Raw genomic sequence first — 19412 nt, forward strand, 5'->3', positions numbered from 1 at the left:
AGTTTTCATCGTTCAGAATACAACTTTGTTTCTGTGATGAGTCTATCCGTGAATCAAAATGCTTCCATGACTAAAAGTAAGAAATATCAGCAACAGGAGAGGAGAAACTGTAAATGAGCTAGAAAGAAATAAAAGATGAAACAAACACTATCTAGTTTTAAACCTTTATTTACCTTGTCCAACAGAACTGAGACCGCTATGGTTCTTGTAGCGTGAGGAGGGTATACAAGTCTGTTGCCAGACAGTGAAGAGACACCTTGTCACGGGATTTCAGGAAATACAACTCAGGCAGCAGAGATCACATCGGATGAGCTATGTTCACAGAAGAGTCCATCAGGATTCTTGACCAGAAGACGGTTGGCAGAGGACACACTGACTGTTCCAGCTGAGCGGCTGCACCACGTGTAATATGCAAAATCACTAGAATTGTGTGATTGTGCGGCCGCTGCGATTTGTGGTTTACGCATAGTTACAGATTTGCCACATAATCCATCATCTTCTGCATAATTTGCTGATTTTAACCCAAAACGAATTGTTTCCACTTCAAACGGTTGTTCAAAAGTTAATAAATATGCAGTGGCACGTGTTTCTGCACAGAGAAGGGCCTTTTTTGAAAGCCAATGTTTGGGTGTTAAACTGGTACTACCGAGGTGCAATCAATGCCTTAGCACAGTGCTAAATTTAAAAATAGCAAAGGAATGAAGTAATTCTATTACAAAATGTGCGGCATTATCCGGCATAATTTGGCTTTTCTTGACGCATAGTTCACTTAACCCTACCAGATAATTTGGCCCTCTCCTGCCGCATAATTCCAGTGGCTCCGGTAATACACAAGATGAAAAGTCCCACACAGAATTCCTCAATATACCACGCACACACTCATTTTATTAATGTTTTACCCTTTCGGCACGAGATTACAAAACAAAATGCAAGGTCCTGATTCCCTTGACTCCACGGGCGTCACTGTGAGCCAAGCAGGCACTGGGTGAAGAAAAATGAATGCTGTCAGTCATTTTATAACCCAAGTAGACATCACCAGAGGAGCGGCTGTTGGCGCTTGTTAGCGATCCATGGCTGGGTACAAACAAGTCTTTTCCCTCGGCCCAGGGGGCACTGCAGGCAGACAAAACCTGTAGAACCGCCACACGCATGCGCAGAAGGCTACAATCCATCACTCCAGGTCTGTGGATGGCCCTCTGTAGCTCTCAGGTGAAAAACCCCATCTTCTAGTTCAGGTATGAAGATAGTTCGATTGCAAGAAGATCCGGGGGCCGCACCCCCGCAGGTGAGACCCAAGACATCACCACTACAGGGCGCCTCGCTGCCAAGGCCGATCAAGCGGTGAACAGAAGGTGTAATTGTAGGGCAGCAGGCGGATGGCTGCGGATTCAAATTACAGGATTTGGGATAAGAAGGGCGGAGCAGGGCATCAAAAAACACGTCCGCAAATTACAGGTTTCCTTTCTCGCGGAGCCCCCATTGGCTGAGAGCTCTGAAGAGATGCGCAGGTGACATGGGGGGTAATTTACCAAACGTGGCCTATTTACACGTGCACTCGAGATGCATGTAAATTAGAATAAAGTAACATACGTGAGATGCTCGATATGTAAGGGGGACAAGCAGACCAGGTGGAACTCCACTTCCGGGGTGAACAGAAAACAGCAGCTCTCAGGACCAACCAGAGACGCCTTTTAATCCCCGACCGACCCCCCGCATGGTTCCGTCCTGGATATAACAGAGGACCTTAACCTGCGGCCCTCAACACTTACGGACGGCGGGGGATTTGGAGGGGCTGCATTTCAGAAAAATAAATGTTACCAGATTGATAGGCATTCATATGCAATAAAGCAAAATTGAAAAATGCAAAACGCTCTGTAAATGAATATAATGTATATTTTTTGCATACTTTATGTTTGTGAATTAAATATTTCATAATTTGCGTATCTCTCTTGGTTTATACTATTCTGTATTTTTGAGTATTGTTTTGAGGTGCAAATAATTAAAATTGCATATTCAGGGTCCTCGGCTGCCAGTAGTGATTCAGAGGGGGGTCCACAGATGTCAAAAACTTAAAGCACTGCCGGCATGGAGCAAAAACCGAGGCTCTATCCTACTCCTTGACCAGGAGGCATTTAAAAAAACTGCATTTAACTTCTACAAGTAAATACACCGGAATATCCCAGCTACCTGGAAAGCAAACCGTCTTTAGCATGACGAATGATACACCTAAGGCAGAACATTCCCCAATTCATAACAAGCATTGGCAAAGCTCTGTGAGGCTGATAAGATAGTTATGTTTCTTCTTATTCCAAGCACACTAAAACAAGCATTTGCAATGCAATGGGTCTCGCTTTTGCTCGAGTTAGAGCTATTACCGTTGTAAACTGCCAACCGGACTTTTTTTGACACAAACTGAAAATGAAAAGTAAAACAGTTTCACATAAGGGAGCCGATGGCCACCATGAGCACGAAGGAGAAACATAAAAGGAAACAAAAGTTTGCTCACAGTCAAACATATTGGCAAAAGTGCAATTATCCATGTAACAAGGTAGATGTCATGCAAAGCGCACGACTACTGCCCAGCGAGATCACGCTGCCTACGATATAAGAAAAAGTAGTCCAGAAGCCATACCGAAAACATGGAGCCTCATATGTTTTCAGTAGTTGGCTGGTGCGCTCGGGGGAAGGAGGAGAGGGGGGGGGGGGGGGGGGGGGGGGGGGGGCAAAGACCGGAAAAAAGCATGACATATGCATGCCTTTCACTAATCAAATCAATCACATTTTAAAAGGCAAGCTCGCAAACCAACCAAACTGATGGGTGTGGTTAAACGCCCAGAGAGAGATTACAACAGGGACAGAGCACTTTACGCGCTCGACCCTAAAAATGAAAACATGGAGCTTCCTAAACGTGCAGCCATGTTTGTAATTGATATTTAACATTACAAAAACATAACCATCACAAATATTTTAATAGAACCATATAGGTGCCCTATAGCACACAGGTGTACTCAGAACAGGTATGGAAACAATGTTTAGTTTTAATGGGCATCACAGGAAAATAAGGGTCTTATTAGTACAAAGAAAAGGAACTATTTATGGGCTCTGAACTACTGTAATCAGAAGACAATTTAAACAGAAACAGGACTAGAAATAATTAAAGAATAAAATAACCGAATTTTCAAAAGTATTGGTAAAATAAAGCGCCATCCCACCGGTCCTTGTAATGAACCACATTTCTTTTTTAGGTTGATGTAAACGTGATCGGGAGGGGGTGGGGTGTGTGGGGGGGATGGGGGGGGGGGCGAACTCACTCAAAGCACAGGAGAGCCAATGGCTAAAGTGGGCTGAAATCCTTCTATGTAAGTATTTTCACTTATTTTTTTTTTATAATTACAGGTGGCTGGCGAGACAACTAAGGCGGTCTCTGGGGCAGAACTAAAATGCTGTACTATTAAACGCTTTGCCTCTGGCAGTGCTCCTAACATCTGTAATAAAGGCTGCTTTGTTTCTCAAATATTTAAAGCGCTTTGCCACTTTCAAATGGTTTTATCATCAATAGAATGACCAAATTTCTCTCATGAGACCGAGTATACGTTTGAATCCAGGAACAAAACGATACCCGAAGGACTTAATTGACAAACAAGGTTTTTGTTAATAATCGTGGTTGTTCTCACAAAACTCAACTCACTTTTAACAATGAAAGTACATAGCATGAAATAAAGATACATAATATACTTGGTATGAGGAGCCGTACTCTGTGTAATAGGTACAGAGGGTCAGTGTTTTCACTTAGAATATTTTTGACCCTTCGATCATCATTAGATTGATTTGTAACCACACAGGGTCCAAATACAACGCACACCTGCTCGTAACACACAATTCATCGTGGTTCTAGTCAACGAGGGAATCCACTCAACAGTTTTAAAGAGTCCAAGTAATAATCCCTAAATTCTGGTTACGAGTCAAGTACAGTCTTGTATGAGAAAATTGAAGTGGGTGTAACAGCGATGTTTTGGTCTCTTTGTGGCAAACAAAAATGTTGAAAATGTTGAAACCATCTTCAGGACAGGCTGTTTAAGAAACAATGGCTGACCCTTTAACAGAACTATATCTATCTATATATATATATATATATATCTCTATCTATCTATCTATCTATCTATATATCTATATATCTATACACACACACACACACACACACACATATATATATATATATATATGTATATACACCTGACAAATAGCAATAAACTTAAGACAAAACCACCCCAGAAGTAAGCCTTCATGATGTGAATGAGTCATTCAAAAACCACATGCAGAACTGTAAATACATTAAAAAAAAAATAATGCTGCACCTACTCTACTAAGAAAGGTATGTGATTAGGTGCAAGGCTCTCCAACAAAAAGTCCGCGTAGGAGAAGTCCAGAGTGTGAAATAGGCCTACTGTAAAACAAATACACCAAAAGCCCAAAGAAGCTTACCCGCTACATGTTTTCAGGCTGAGTGAAGAATACATGCCAAAGTTCCAATGGATAGACATGTACTACAAACCAATTGTGTAAACACCCAAAACCTAAACGGGTGTGAGTAGAAGAGGAGACCGTATTGAAGAGATTCAACTCACACGCTTCAAGTTAGTAGAGAGAAGAGAGTTTATTCTTTCAAGCGACCGACCGGAGGGAGGCGAACGTCAACTGCCGTCAGGACCATTCCACAATCGAACAGCAAACATGTGTGTAGTATGAGGCTGCACACACAAAGAATGTAAACATTACACATCCCCCTCCTTCATCTTTTTGAACATCCTAATAATATCACAATACAATAAATAAGCATAAAATCATATCTACATTGCACTCATCAAACCTTCTAGGTAATCTTATCATCACCTTATCTCGCAGTAGTAGAACACGTCCTCCGTTTCCCAGAGGAGAGGCTTCAGAAGGAGCGTCTGCAATCATTTCTTGATCAAAACGCTTTGAATCAATGTACTTTGGGACTTTCACCACTTTGTTTCGATTCCACATGTTCCCATCACTTAACAACGAATAAATCATATGATTTGACACCTCTCAATGGCTCAGAAAATTTGGAATCACACTTGTTGCCCCTGCCTCCCTTCAGAACACGAACCCAATCACCAACTACATAAGCATCATCTACACTTTCCCACCTTACTTTCTTCCTTCCGACCCCTTTTGGCAGTAGGGCCCTATGCTTCCTTCCCCTCCTTACTTCAAATGGGGATAATCCTGTTACAGAATGTGGTGTTGTGCGTTATGACCAAATCAGATCCCTTACAGCCTTACGCCAACCTACCCCACTTCCCATAGCCAACTGTAGACTATCCTTCACATTTCTGTTCCACCTCTCAACAAGACCATTGCTTTGAGGGTAGTAAACAAATTTTCTAATGTGTTCAATATCATATTTTTCCAAAATCAGTCATCACATTTGACACAAATTGTACCCAGTTATCAGACACAATAACTTCCGGTACTCCTTCAGATTCAAATAAATCAATTAAAAATTCCACTACAACATCAGTTGTGACACTTTCCACAAACTTTACCACTGGCCATCTTGAAAAATAATTAACCATTACAAGTGCATACTTGGGTATCTTACCTAAAGCATACAATGGTCCCATAATATTGAGCTCTACCTTCTTCTAAAGTCCACCAGGTTTGTTCGAATCAATAGGAGGCTCTTTCACAACTTTCTGAGACTGGTCACTCCAGGCACACAAAATGCATTCTCTAATGTGGTATTCCACATCACTGCCCACACCAGGCCACCAGTATTCCGACGTGTTGCGCCTCTTAGTTGCATTCATGCTTAAATGGCCTTCATGATCAAGTTTCAACACACGTCCACGCAGCATAACAGGAACCACAAATTGTTCCCCTCTCATCACTAAGCATCTACAAAATATAATTCAACACTCCTTTGGCGAAAGTGCTCTGCTTCCATAGAAGCAACCCCTCTTGTTGGCCACCCTCCTCACACGTATTTCATAACATCTTGCAGAGCCAGATCTTCCTGTGTGACCGTTAACCACTCATCATGAGGAATTCTACCATCAGTAACACCACCTATATCCACATCAACAGCTGCTACCATTTCCTCTGGTTCCTCATCCTCTTCCACTTTATCATTTGAAGGCAACCTGGATAAACAATCAGCTAAGACAGTCTTCTTTCCAGGCATACATTGTAGTTTATAGCTGTGCTCCAACATTCTCATCACCCAACAGGCTTTTCTAGGAGTGGCTCTACCAACACCTTTAGTAGAAAAAACAAATTAGGGATTGATGGTCAATCCTTATCATAAAACTTGTACCCCATATATACCTCTTAAAATAATTAACACCCCAACAAGCAAGAGCTTCTCTTTCAATGGAGGAGTAAATTTTTTCTGCCTGCTTAAGAGGTCTAGACGCATATGCAATGGTTACTTCCTTTCCCTCCCTCACTAGTAGCAAGTCAGAAATGTTTGCGTCCCATTGCCGCACCCAAACGGTTTGACACCAAGGATCAAATCATCATTAACACGGATGCTAGTTCTGTTGGTTTAGGCGCCGTATTGTTACAAGTGAGGGAGTGCACAATAAGTCACCACAAACAACCACAGCCTGGCATAAGCCAAACTTCCCACAGACAACAACACTACCCCGAATCTCCTCGGACCCAACAACTGGATAGTTAACCCATCTGAGAATGATTCACTCACCAGGTAAAGCTGAAGACAGTACTGCATGAAGGAGACTTAATCTCTTCTCATCTCTATAGCAAGCAGCAGTGAAAGGTTTGAGTGCCTTACACGAGCTGTGGTTGTGTTACAGCAAAGACGTCACACAACTCTCCCCAAATTAGACATTACACCCACACACTCGCCAAACAAACCGATGCGATGCCACACTAGTTGCAGTCAAGCACTATACAAGTGGTGGATAACTTTTTAATATATTACAGTTTTATACATTTTTACAGTACAATTTACAGTACATAAATTTACAATTCAAGGCACAGGGAGATTTACCACAATGATTTTTTTTTTTTTTTTTTTTTTTAAACCCTCCCGAACCCAAAACAAGTTCCTAAGTGGGAACGGTTGGAGAGGCTGTATATGTAAGTGCCATTATTGGACTTAGCAAATGATATATTTCAAGCTTATATCAAAATCTGACTCCTGGGCTTCAACTGTGTCCAGAACTCACTAAGTGTATTCTGTATGGCTGTGGACATGGGACATATAGTTTCTAAGTGGGACGATGGAAAGTTAACTCTGCTAAAATATAAAACCATTCCAAAGGGGCTGTTGCCTTCTCCACTTCACGATACCTCAGGAAAACAGTATTTTAGCTTGCTGGTGAAATTCACTGTAGGGAATCGATATTTTTTCAAGTGAGGATCAGGATTCAATGGTGACTCTACATTGGAAAATCAGGGGGTTGTATATCTGGATCAAGGTGCATTAAAAGTGGCAAGCCAGTCTTAGTCGACGAAAGCACCACAACTTAGTTCAGGACACAAAGAATTGTGATCTCCACACCAATTCTTCAATCAGCAGGACCCTGGGTGGGTCACGCACAGGCAGAGAGAACATTATAGACATGCATATGAGGCAAAACAGACAAAGCTTTCCCACAAAGCACAAGCTCTAGAGAAATAATTACAAGACTCCTTAAAAAAATAAAAATAATAATAAATATAAATTTGCTTCTCTACTACCAAGAAGCTAATGCCGCAAATGTTACTGGACTTCCCCACTGCCCACCCGCCCCCCTTTAAATGAACCCCACAGGAGTAACAGAGATTGCAAGCACAAACCAGTTGTTTAAAAGCAATTTTCTCTCGGTCTACAACAAGATCGTCAGCTAACAAGTTCTAAACATCACTTAAATGGAGGGTAAACAAGGTTCTTAATGGCAGAGAGACAATAATTTATGTTGATAGCTCAAATACTGTCTGTCCACTAACCAATTAGCAGCCCCTTCAACAAGACGGAGTAAAAAAAAAAAAAACCCTGAGTCTCTATAGTGTTGGTATGGGGACCATCATGAACTTTATTTCTCGTTCTTTGACTAATCCACTATTTGATGCAAACTCCTTACTGCCACTCTGATGGGTCGCCATCCTGTCCAGACACATGATTTATTTAGAAGGTTGAGCATCACCCTCACACCTATCCAGAGCGAGTAGGGACAATACAAGGCTTGAGTCAGTTTCGAGATGAAAAATGTCCTCTTTCGCAAGTGTCTAGGATTCCAATGATCTGAATATTACTGCAGTAACTTTGTTCTCCAAATCGTTTGCCAGGGTGGAGCATCCACAAATGCATCAATTCTCTGCTCACTTTCAAACACTTGAACAATAAGGTTGCCCAGATACGCATGAGTCAGAGTCACTGCAGGCCACTTTAAAGAAACTGAATTAGAAGTATCGAGTTAAAATGAGGTTTGCACCAGAAAACTTTACCTGGCTGAGTGAAGACCGGTATCAGACATTACTTAAATAGTAATGAATGATCAGCCCATAACGGCACTGTATGCTGCAGACACAGCTGAAAATTCCGGTAGTTTAATTTCTAGAGTCAAGATACTCTTCCATGGCCACATGTTCATGAGTTTCAATGAGCTGATGCGCTGTGAATAACTGAAGAATCATCAGTATTTTTTTTTGCAAGTTCCTAAGCTTGTGAATGCATTGTCCTGGCCTAACATGGATCTCAGTTTAGTCCACTCGTTAGCAGTTAAAAACATTAAGAATGCCAGAAAAGAATGCCACTGACTAGCAGGGCAATGGATAAAACCGCACAGAATCCACAAATAGGTGTTTGCTATCCCTTCCAACCAGCTCAGACACCTAGCTCAGACAGTGGGTTTCAAACAGAAAACGACCCTGAGCTTTCCAGCTGTAATAACATTAGTTGCACAGGACCATACAGAACACTGAGCACCAAAAGGGTCCGAATGCGAACAAAGGAGGGATCCTGGTGAAACTAGGCAGGGTGAGGGCCAAGGAATCACCACACTGAAACATATACTAAGATATAGCAAAGGTGGTATCTGAAGCCACATATAGCTGGTCCAGACACGAATAGCAGATCTCTGAAGTCGATAAATTGCTGCAACACGCCACAGTAATGCATCCATTTATTGCAGACAGCAGTCTTTCCATTGGCACAGTGCTGAAGAAAGCAGAGCAGGTTACATTTCCAAAGTCGCTTCAAGTATTCCAAGCCCATCAGCCAGAAACCACTGTAAATGAAGAAGGGAGGGGGGGGGGAAACTTAGTACAGTACAGGATTGAAATACAGCACATGACATGAAAAAAAAATTAAAAAAACACTCTAGGCAAGGAACACTTAGGAGAATGTGAGGCCTTTGGCCAACAGGTAGCCATCTTGTAACTCTGCACTTTTAAATGCTATTTGTATTAACTCTGATTGGTGTTAAAGCACATCAAAGAAATAGTTCCGCTTTTTTCAATACTATTAAATCCTGAAGAGATCAATGCTTTTTGGAGGTCAGAATCCTTTACTAAATTTAGGTTGCAATGAAGGAAAAATGGTGCAACTTCAAAAATTTTTGGTTAAGTGTTTTAGTGTAAACTGATTAAATAAACAGCACAAGAGTGATTGGGCACGTGTCTAGTCGAAAACCCTAGTTAAATAAAACTAAACCTTAAAGACACTGTGAGGGTACGACTTTTTTTTAAAAGCATGGTTTAGTGAAGCAATTTTCTACTATATGATACACAGGGTACTAAAATTTGATTTTGCAACAAGGAATAGCAATTGGTATTTTCTAACCCTGTTCATTGGTCAAATCTGTTTAGGTTGTTGAACACTTTCTATGGGCAGAAAGGTTTTTTCCTCACAGTGAAATTTATGCAAATAATTAAACCTCATCCAAGTTCACTTGTGCAATAAATGTATGGACTGATACACAGCACTGTGAAGGGAGATTATAAATTGGATGAATTGTAAAGTGTGTCCAGGTTCCTATATGTTTCTTCTGGTGAGAGAAAATCTGATCAAAATGATCAAAGATGTTCAAACTAGGACTTACTAAAACATGGTACTAGTCTTAGCTAGGCTCCAAACAACGTTACATTAGTTTATTTTAGGGGCTGTTGACACACAGTACAACTGACACTGCTGCGCAGCATAGAAAAAAACAAGTTTAGGGTCTCAGTAGATGTCTTACAAAACAAAAGCAATACTCACTTGGATATTTGGGTCGGAACTCGCAGGGCTGTCTGCAACGTGGGGTGATGCTGATCATCAGCTTAGACTTTTTGGACCCTGGTAACTTTATAAGCCCAAAAGCAGTTCGTTTATCCAGGTAACCATTTAGAAAGGTTTCAGCCAGACATGGATTACCAGAAGGAGTTTTTGCTGAATCGACAGAGGATAACCAAATGGGGTCATCACACCAAAGCTGGGACAACTTCAGAATGCTAAAATATTCTAGAACTTAGGGTACATAGCACTCGAGAGGGAAGCAAAAAACAAGATTCTTGTGCATATGCCCCAGTATGGACGAGCATATTAAACATTTAATGAGAGATATGCATGGAGGCAGCCAACGATCTCCAAGTGATTGCGCACCTTCTTCCAGCTGGATGTCGGACTATGCAGGGATCCAGATCAGCCTCTCAGAATCTCCAACCGTGACCAGTCAGCACCCGGCAATGGTTCAGTTCATTGTAACATTTGAAATGATTTCCTGGTCTACAACAGGATACAGCTGAGCATACGTGGCGCAAAGGCCGGTTCCTGGACTCTCAAGAGGAGACTATGCTTGTCTCTGCTAGTCTGTACTGTAAGCTGACAAGTCTGAGGGTCCAGACCTCTGCTCACACAGTGCACCTTCCCACGCCACCTGCATCTGTATATTACTGCACAGACCTGACAGTTGTCGCAAGAACTAAGCTGCATCTTGCAAAAGGACCTTCGCATGAAGACTGTAATGTCTAGGTTCACTTAAATTCACTGCATATACTGTACATTTGGGTGGAATTGGAAAAAATTCAAACCTATAAACATAAAAACATAATTAAGACTAGTGTGTGCAGAGTACAGCATCAATAATTTGGCACTTTCAGAAAAGGCTCCACAGATATTTTTTATCATCATCAGTCACTTCATCTTTTGACTCCCGCTCCCTGCAAGCCAGGTGATACGCACTGTGTCGTCCCTGAGCAAGCCATGCCACTACGTAAGTTTCAGGGTGGAACTCGGCCAGGGGCGGTCCATTGCGCTGCAGGAACAGCAGATTGCTGACTCTGCTGATTTGGAGTGAGCTTCTCACTGATGTGATTGTATTGTTCATGTCCGTGAACACACGCTCACACTCTGATGCCGAGATGGCAATGGTCTTCAACGTCGTGAGGAGCGGGCGCAGTTGCTCAGGCGTTTGCCTCCCACCACTAGCCTTATACTCCCGAAACCCTTGGACAATTTGTTGTGCGGGGAGTTGAAACCTTCTGCAAAGGGAGAGTACTTCATTCTCCCCATACTGAAAATCTGCATCCTCTGGCCAGTACTGCGGATAGAGTACTTTGCACGCGGGAAAAAGATCATCAAACTCCGAAAAAGAGACCTCTTCAGATGAGCTGGCAGCCCGTGCTGAGGACGTCATGAGCCGGCTCTGGAGGCAATTTGTTAGACTTTGGAAAAAGCTTTCCTTGTTGATTTCCACTTCAACTTTTTGCTCAGGGTTTAAGACAACACCCTGAAATTTTAAATTTGTAGCAGATTCCAAAGCAATTCTTGTAAATTCAGCCTCTTTCCCCCCAGATAATTCCATGAAAACTTGCATCTGTTGACAAATTAGAATATGGGCCTCAGGAAGAGTGATCGAGTTCACCTGCAGTCTCAAAGAGAGTTCAGACAGCATCTTCAGCGCATCCCTCATTACACCCAAATTTTTCACAAATTCAACACTTGTCAGCCTTTCTACTAGGGATCTGTATTTGGCCTTTTCTGTATTAGAACGTTTTAGGTCTGCGACTGCCGCTTTGAAGTGAGCACATAAGGATGGATACTTTTCCCAAACTGCAGTGACAGTCCGACGGCTTGATGCAACCATCCTTGTATCGAGCACCTTGTTTGTGGCTTTCAGCAGGACAGCAAATTCTTCGGCACAGGTGTGTAGCTCCCGTTGGTTTTTTGGCGAGATCTGATAGAGACAGTAAACTGTGTCAATGAACACCTTGAAGCTGTGAGCTCCCGTCACCTCTTCCAATGCCTCGGCAACAGCAAGCTCGAGCCTGTGGTTGCAGCAATGCCATATAACAAGAGTTGGATAACACTCGCTCATGTTTAAAAGGGCCGCGACTCCAGATGCCCAGTTCACGGTTGCAGAAGCTCCGTCGGCAGTGAATGAGATCCAGTTTCTAGCGATGAAGTCCGTTGGGAAGTGCTCATGGAGGCAGCATTGCAACTCTGTTGCAATGGCTTCATCCGTCATTTCCTGCAATTCAAGCAACTGGAAGAAAATAGTCAGAGGCTCGAATTCCTCCCCAAATGCTGCCCTGATGCACACAGCCATAGAAGGCTTATTATTTACAGTGGTGCACTCCTCAACGAGAACACTAAACTTGACATCTTTCTCAATCATGTATCCAATAATCTTCTTCTTCATTTCTTCACCAATAAAGTCACAAATTTCGGCACAGCTTTTGCGCGAGTGAAGAACTCTACCCATGTCAGCACCGTTTGCCACTTGCAATTCTACCAGATCTGGCATGTCGGAGAAGGGGCGGTTGAGTTTGCTGATCATATATGCTGTGCGAAAAATTCTACATGTGGTTTCATGCTCCTCACTGCGAGTTTGTGGAGGTGGAAGATCAAAGAGTCCCGCCTGTGCTTGGAGAAGAACCTTTTCAGCCTGCTGGTGGGCATGGCTTTCTCGGTGCTCCCAGATTTTCTTTCGCAGGGCAGATTGTTGGCCTTTTTTGGTTATGGAGGTGCTACCAATCAAGAACTGTAACCACTCTCTAGCCAATCTTGAGCCTCGGACATGCTGGTGCAAACTCAAGGCTCCAACTTCAATACACACAGCACAGCCCAATCGCCCGTTTCTGATTTGTAGCCAGGGGTTTTGAGTTCGGAAATAGTTGGCTTGGTCTTCCGTCCAGCACATGGGTAGGTCGCTTTGAGTCTCAAAGATCTGTTCAAAAGTTACAGTCTCATTGCCTTGGAGGTCATTGTCACCAGCCGGTACATTTCCATTTACAAAGAGATCTTCTGAATCTGACAATGTGACAGTGATCTCAGTTATATCGTCCATGTTAACCTCATCAGACACATTTTCCTCTAAGCAAACCCTTTTGCAGGATTCCATTCCTGAAGAGTTATCCTCATCTTCAGACCAGGGGTCGTCTTCTTCCGTCTTGATAAAACTTAGCAAATTCGATGGTGTATTCATTTTGTACTGCAATGCTAGGTTCCACGCCCAGCTGTATTTCACTCTTCCTTCTGGCCCAGAGAGGATCTTTATTATTTCCAGCAGTGACAAAGGATGGCAGGCAGCATGCACGGTTGTCTTTACTGATCTAGTCTATGTAAGAAAGTACAAATATTAGTGTTAACAAGGAGAAAGACATTGGTTAACCTATCAAATGCCATTTACTATATTCTACTCTTTAGACACCCTCTATCCAGAGTATACTCTAGAAGTTGGAGTGATCTGGCCCAATCTTACCATCTCAGCGTTAGAGGAAGCCTCTGAATAGGCTTGCATTTGTGCACAAGGTTCTGATTCCCAGCTCTGCAGACCACTAAGAGAACATTTTGGGATTAACTACCGACCCATCCCGCAAGTAACTCAATGTAAGTTCCAATTTCTGGGGAGAAAACGTGAGCTCAGTCAAGCCAAAGTGGCCTTTCCCTCTCCTTCGTGGAACTTGCTCACAACCAAGCCTCATCACAACATTCCCAAATAATCACCCTCATCATCAATGTATTCAAACATATTAACACTCCCTATCAATTAGTGCCACCAGATTCACCCAATCGTCAGATTAAATCTCATCCAAACCTATAAAAATACTTAAAGTGCTAGATGGTATATTAAAAAAAAAAAAAGGTTTTCATGAATGTTGGTAAAATAAAAATAAAAAATAAAGATGTCATACTGGCATACTTTCAAACATCCTGGATGGAGGTGTGAGATCAAGTCGCAGGGTGCGTGTTCACAGTATGAACCCATTCCCTTCATCACCTTTCATGGAAGTGGAAGGGCAGATATCTTTTATTAACCGTGGCTGGCATACCCTAAATGCATGACCATGTGAGGAGCACAAAGCGATGGCTGAAAGCAGGGTTTTGTACCCTACTACAATCTCTCTACATCTAGACAAATCCTAGTGGTGGAGGGGAATAAAATGTTTCACAATGGCTAAATGCATACATTAGTAAGCTGAGGCCCGAAGTTAAACAAACCTATTTCATTTTTTGATACAGAAGCCCTTTTGTTTTACTCAACGAAATGTCCTTTCTCTAACCCTTGTGAGGAGATCAAACATCTTCGTACCAGTTCGTTGTCACTGAGCATTTGCCATTCACTCATCAGTTCCAGGTTGGACATGGGACTTCCTGTGATGACCAGACATTGCTTTGCATTGCTGGTTTGCACTACACCATCACTACATGGAAATTAATGTGGGTATCTAATCAAGTACAAAATCTTTCAAGCACCATCCTTGGACCAACCCTGCACTCACCCCGCTCTACTGTCATCTCTTGTGAGCCAGCCGGAAGCATACTTTCAATCATGGAAAACTGCTTCAGGTTGTAGAGGATGAAAGCAAGTATTTGCCCATCTCGAGCACACAGCCAATGCTAGGCTCTCGCACTTCAAGCCACCAATCTACCAATACCACTACTGTTGGTAGCAAGCCCTACTATGACCAAAGGCAGCTTATTTCTGCATATCAACTCAAACTGCACTGATTGTGAACTAATTAATACCCCACACCACATAATGGATCTAGAAAATGCAATAATTTTTATTCGAGTGTCTCACCAGATTCGCTACAGCAGGATTTTTTGGAGAAAGGAGCCATCTGCCTCTTTACAGTGTTGCACATCCATTGACACTACACTCTACGGTGGTCTTTAAGAAACAGCAGTCCTTATATTAGCTGCAATAATATGTGCTTGCTTTGGAAAGCAAACTTTCTGCTGTGATGTGAAAGGTTTATAAATTGACGTGTTTCAGATTTTCTATTTTTGTATTTAGTTTTTACTATATAAACATATATCTGCAGTGTGCCCACAATACTGGGACAGTTTCACCCCCCCCCCCAATAAAAGTGCCTGAGTAAAGGACAATGTGCACCTGCCACTTTGCTCTGGTGTGCGAGAGCATACCCCAGTCTCCATCGTACTCCTGCCATGACCACAGTCCTGAAACAAGTATTAGCAAAGCCAACAGGTCTCGTCTTTCAGTCCTATTAGCTTTGCTCATGTTTTCTGCCGATGCTATGCAGCATGACGGGAAAAAAAAAAAGGTTTGATGATGCAGCCTCATTGTTTTGTAAGCATGTGCATGCATATGTGGCACCATACAGCAGCATCTTTTTTTAAGGTGGAAATAAGCTGCCTGGCCCTCCTTATAAACATACAATGCAATTCTAAAACATAAAAGTTGGGTTTGTCATGCAACGGATGAGTAGGTGCAGAATAAAGAAAAATTAAGCCGAGTGGGAGGAGGAGGTGAAAAGCAGCACGAGGGAGAGAGGAAGGAAACACACGAGAGAGCAATGCAGCGGAGAAGCACAAGGGAGAGAGCAGCACAGGGTGAGGGGAGCCGCATGCGATAGAGAAACACAGTGTGCAAAGAAGGGGGAAGAACTCCACGAGCGAGAGCACTGGAAAAACACACCAAAAAGGGAACAAGCATTTTCAATGCAACGGGGCTCACATTTGCTCGAGTTGGAGCTATTTACGTTGTAAACTCCTAACCTAACTTTTCTTGCCACACAAATTAAAAGAAAAAAAAAAAACACAGCGCGATCGCGCTATGTAAAATGCAGCGCAACTGCGCTGAAATTGAAAATGAAAAAACAGAGCGCGATCACGCTATGTAAACACCAGCGCGATCGCGCTGCGGGGAAAATTAACAGATAAAGTAGTCCAGAAACCAGGCTCAAAACATCGAGCCTCGTATGTTTCTAGTAGTTTACCGGTGCTGTGTAGGCGGGCTAAACACCGGAAAAGGCATGACATATGCATGCCTTTCACAAATGAAAGCAAGCAGATTTTAAAGAGCAAGCCCAGGAACCAATGAAAGAGACTGATGTGACCTGGGCGTGATTTGAAGCCCAAAGAGAGATTACTTTATGGACGGAGAGCTTTGCGCTCGCCCGTAAAAAGCTAGTTTCCTAAAAGTGAGCTACGGAAGGACACAAGTTAGCCAAATCAAACGATGCACCTTAACATTGAACTGCCTAATTTTCCCCAGGAGAATGGATGCTTAGATCCTTCCCAGCAAAAGCTTTGGAAATTTCACGGCACAGAATCGGCCTTAATTGCGACCTCGGATTCTATTCTCCAACTGGTGGACCACGGTGGGGGCAGCTATCTTAGTATTACTGAATCTCTCCTCCGCTGATGATGCATAGCCTATATTAGGTAGGAGTAAGTTATGCTGCGCTTGGCATTTTGCATTCCTTTCGGAGTGGGAGATCCACAATTGTGAAACGTGGGGACTTTAGAGACGCCCCGTTTCCACTCCCATGCTGTGTCCCTCAGGGATCACTGCTCAGCCCTACCACGTTTAATGTGTATGTTCTTCTGCTGGCGAAACTGGTCTGCTCCTTTGGTTTTCAGGTCTTTTCATACGTGGATGATAACCGACTTATTATCTGGTCAGATAGGAACTGGGCAGACATGGCAGATAGGTCCCATAATTGCATGAATGAGGTAAACAAGTGGATGAGCCATAACTGGCTGAAAATGAACGGGAAGAAAACTGATATTTTGTTTTTTTCAGCACAGATAGTTCGTTTTAGTACTTGTTGGTGGTCCCACTCCTATGGTGCCTTGCCACCTACATTACTTGTAGCCAAAAATGTAGGGATATTGTTTGATAGCACCTCGTCTTTTGATTTACAGGTTAATCAAACCATTAAAATCTGCTTTAGGATGATCAAAATCTTTAAGAAAATGTTACCCTTTCTTCCTAAGGATCACAGGACTTCTGTTATACTGGCTATGGTTATGTCCCAACTCGACTACTGCAATGCTTTATTGCTGAATATTAAACGAGACCCTCTACATAAGTTGCAACTCATACAGAACACTGCAGCTTGCCTAGTGTTGGATCTCCCTAGGGCGGCATCTGCTAGTGAGAGCCTCAGACAGCTACTTTGGCTGCCTATTGGAAAGCAAATTTCCTTTAATGCTCTTTGTATCACTTATAAGGCTTTACATTCCCAGGGCTCTGGATATCACTACTCCACATTAAGGTGGTATATGCCTAGCCACTGTTTAAGATTAGCCATCCATTACCTGGCCTCTGTCCCCCTGCTGTAGGAAAACTAAATGGGGTGACAGGGCTTTTTCGGTTGCGGCAGCCAAGTTGTGGAATTCTCTTCCAATACATATTAGGAAGCTGGAAGTTTTTTTGCCAGTTCAGAAACAGCTCAAAACCTGGCTCTTTGCTCTAAAACTTGTCCCTTTTTTTGTTATCTCATTGCATTCGATTGCTCTTCTCATTGTTTAGCGCTTCGATGCTACGGCTGGACGGCGCTTTATAAATACATAAGAGAGCCGATTCAAAGCATCACCATGAGCAATAGGAGAGACAAAAGGAAAAAAAGTTTGCTTGCAGCCAAAGTTGTCAGCAAAAGTGCAATTATCCATGTAGCAGGGTCAATGGACAAGGAGGTAACAAAACCGCCCTACAGAGGGACAAACGTAAAGCAGTTACCAACGGAAACAAAGGATTTTTGAAAGGCAAGCCCATGAACGAGTGACAGTGATGGGCGTGCGTGGTTAAAGGTCCAGATACATACCAAAACATCGGAAAAAGCAGCGCATGAGCGCTGCTATGCTCCACCTAAAAACTGAAGCAGAGTGGGAGGAGGAGGAGGAGAAAAGCAGCACAAGGGAGAGAGGAACAAGGACGGAAGCACACAAGAGAGAGAGCAATACAGCAAAGCAGCACAAGTGAGAGAGCAGCACAGGGTGAAGGGAGCAGCACACGATAGAGCAACACAGTGTGCAAGGAAGGAGGAAGAAGTCCACTGGTGAGGGCGCTGGAAAACATACTAGCAAGGAAAAAAATTGTTTTCTAAAAGTGAGTTGTGGAAGGACACAAGTTAGCCAATCAAAAGGATTGCAAAAAGGCTATACCTCAGGGGAGGAACAAGCGAAAAAAGAGGAAGGCAAGCCATAAAATAGGAAACAAGCAAATAAGTGAAAATGAAACCAGCCAATGATAAGTAATGGGCAGTCTCTAAGCTTACTAAGTTCACAATAGGTCTTTTGCAAGTAGACAGCTTGCACAGTGAAGCAGCCACCTATGAAGGTAGCACAATAGAGGCCTGCAACCTGACACCACCAATCATTATCAGCCTCTCACAACTAGTCAAATCATCGCAACTGAACTGAGAGCTTCAAAACTACTCAAGCACATTAACTAAGTGATGCATTTAACAATCATTTTTCAGAGAGTGCCAACCACAAACAGTAATTATACTCACTGCCAACCTGGACCAGACCTGAGCAGTAAAGAAGCAAATTGTTTACAAACCTCAAGCCTAACAGCAGATAAACCTAGTACCATCACAAATGCTCCTGACTTCCCATCCTCCGAAACAAGATCTATAGTTCGCATCACGAGGTACATTAGGGAAATAAAAGAAGCAGCACCCAAAGGACTACAGAAAAACAACCAGGCACAAGAAGGGGACTTTTGACTCAGAAAGACTTTCTAAAGACATCAAAATATTGCCTGTGTGGCACAACAAAGCACTATGCTATAGAAAACAAACTCTAGTTTGGCTGCCACAAGCCCCATGCCATAAATAGTAATAGTCTAGCAGCAAACACACAACTTGCACTATAGTAATGGGACCAGTTTGGCAGCAGCTGCATCCTAGGGTATAGAATTAGAACTTGTGTGGTAGCAAGCACAAGCCTTGAAGCATAGGACTATTGTTTTAGTAGTATGGAACCACACAAATAGAACCAGAAGCCGCCCAATTAAGACTAATGTGGCAACATCCACAAACCTTGAAACCAAGACTATCACTACCTCCTGCAGAAACTGCAAACCACCAAGACAGAAACAGGTCTAGCTTAGGAGCCACCACAAGGCCCGAGCTACAGAAAAGGAACTGGTGTGACCGCCAACACAAGCACTGAACCACAGTAATGCTACCAGTGT

The 19412-nt window shown here is 42.8% G+C and overlaps 2 protein-coding genes across 2 annotated transcripts in view; both read right to left on the reverse strand.

Annotated features, from left to right (window-relative positions):
* The window catches only part of LDLRAD3 (low density lipoprotein receptor class A domain containing 3), a 367623-nt gene that overhangs the window by 290997 nt on the left and 57214 nt on the right, over positions 1-19412 (reverse strand). The gene's annotated exons all lie outside the window — the stretch shown is intronic.
* Positions 6447-19412, reverse strand: part of LOC138283762 (E3 SUMO-protein ligase KIAA1586-like) — a 36763-nt gene continuing 23797 nt past the window's right edge. Inside the window, exons 2-3 of the mRNA XM_069221828.1 lie at positions 10235-13574; positions 6447-9263 (exon numbers count right to left, since the gene is read on the reverse strand). Coding sequence (XP_069077929.1) covers positions 11112-13442 — 2331 coding nt within the window. The 5' untranslated portion in view covers positions 13443-13574 and the 3' untranslated portion in view covers positions 6447-9263; positions 10235-11111. The remainder of the gene's footprint in view (positions 9264-10234; positions 13575-19412) is intronic.

This window comes from Pleurodeles waltl, chromosome 3_1, assembly GCF_031143425.1.
Source record: "Pleurodeles waltl isolate 20211129_DDA chromosome 3_1, aPleWal1.hap1.20221129, whole genome shotgun sequence".
In the NCBI taxonomy this organism is placed as follows: Eukaryota; Metazoa; Chordata; class Amphibia; order Caudata; family Salamandridae; genus Pleurodeles; species Pleurodeles waltl.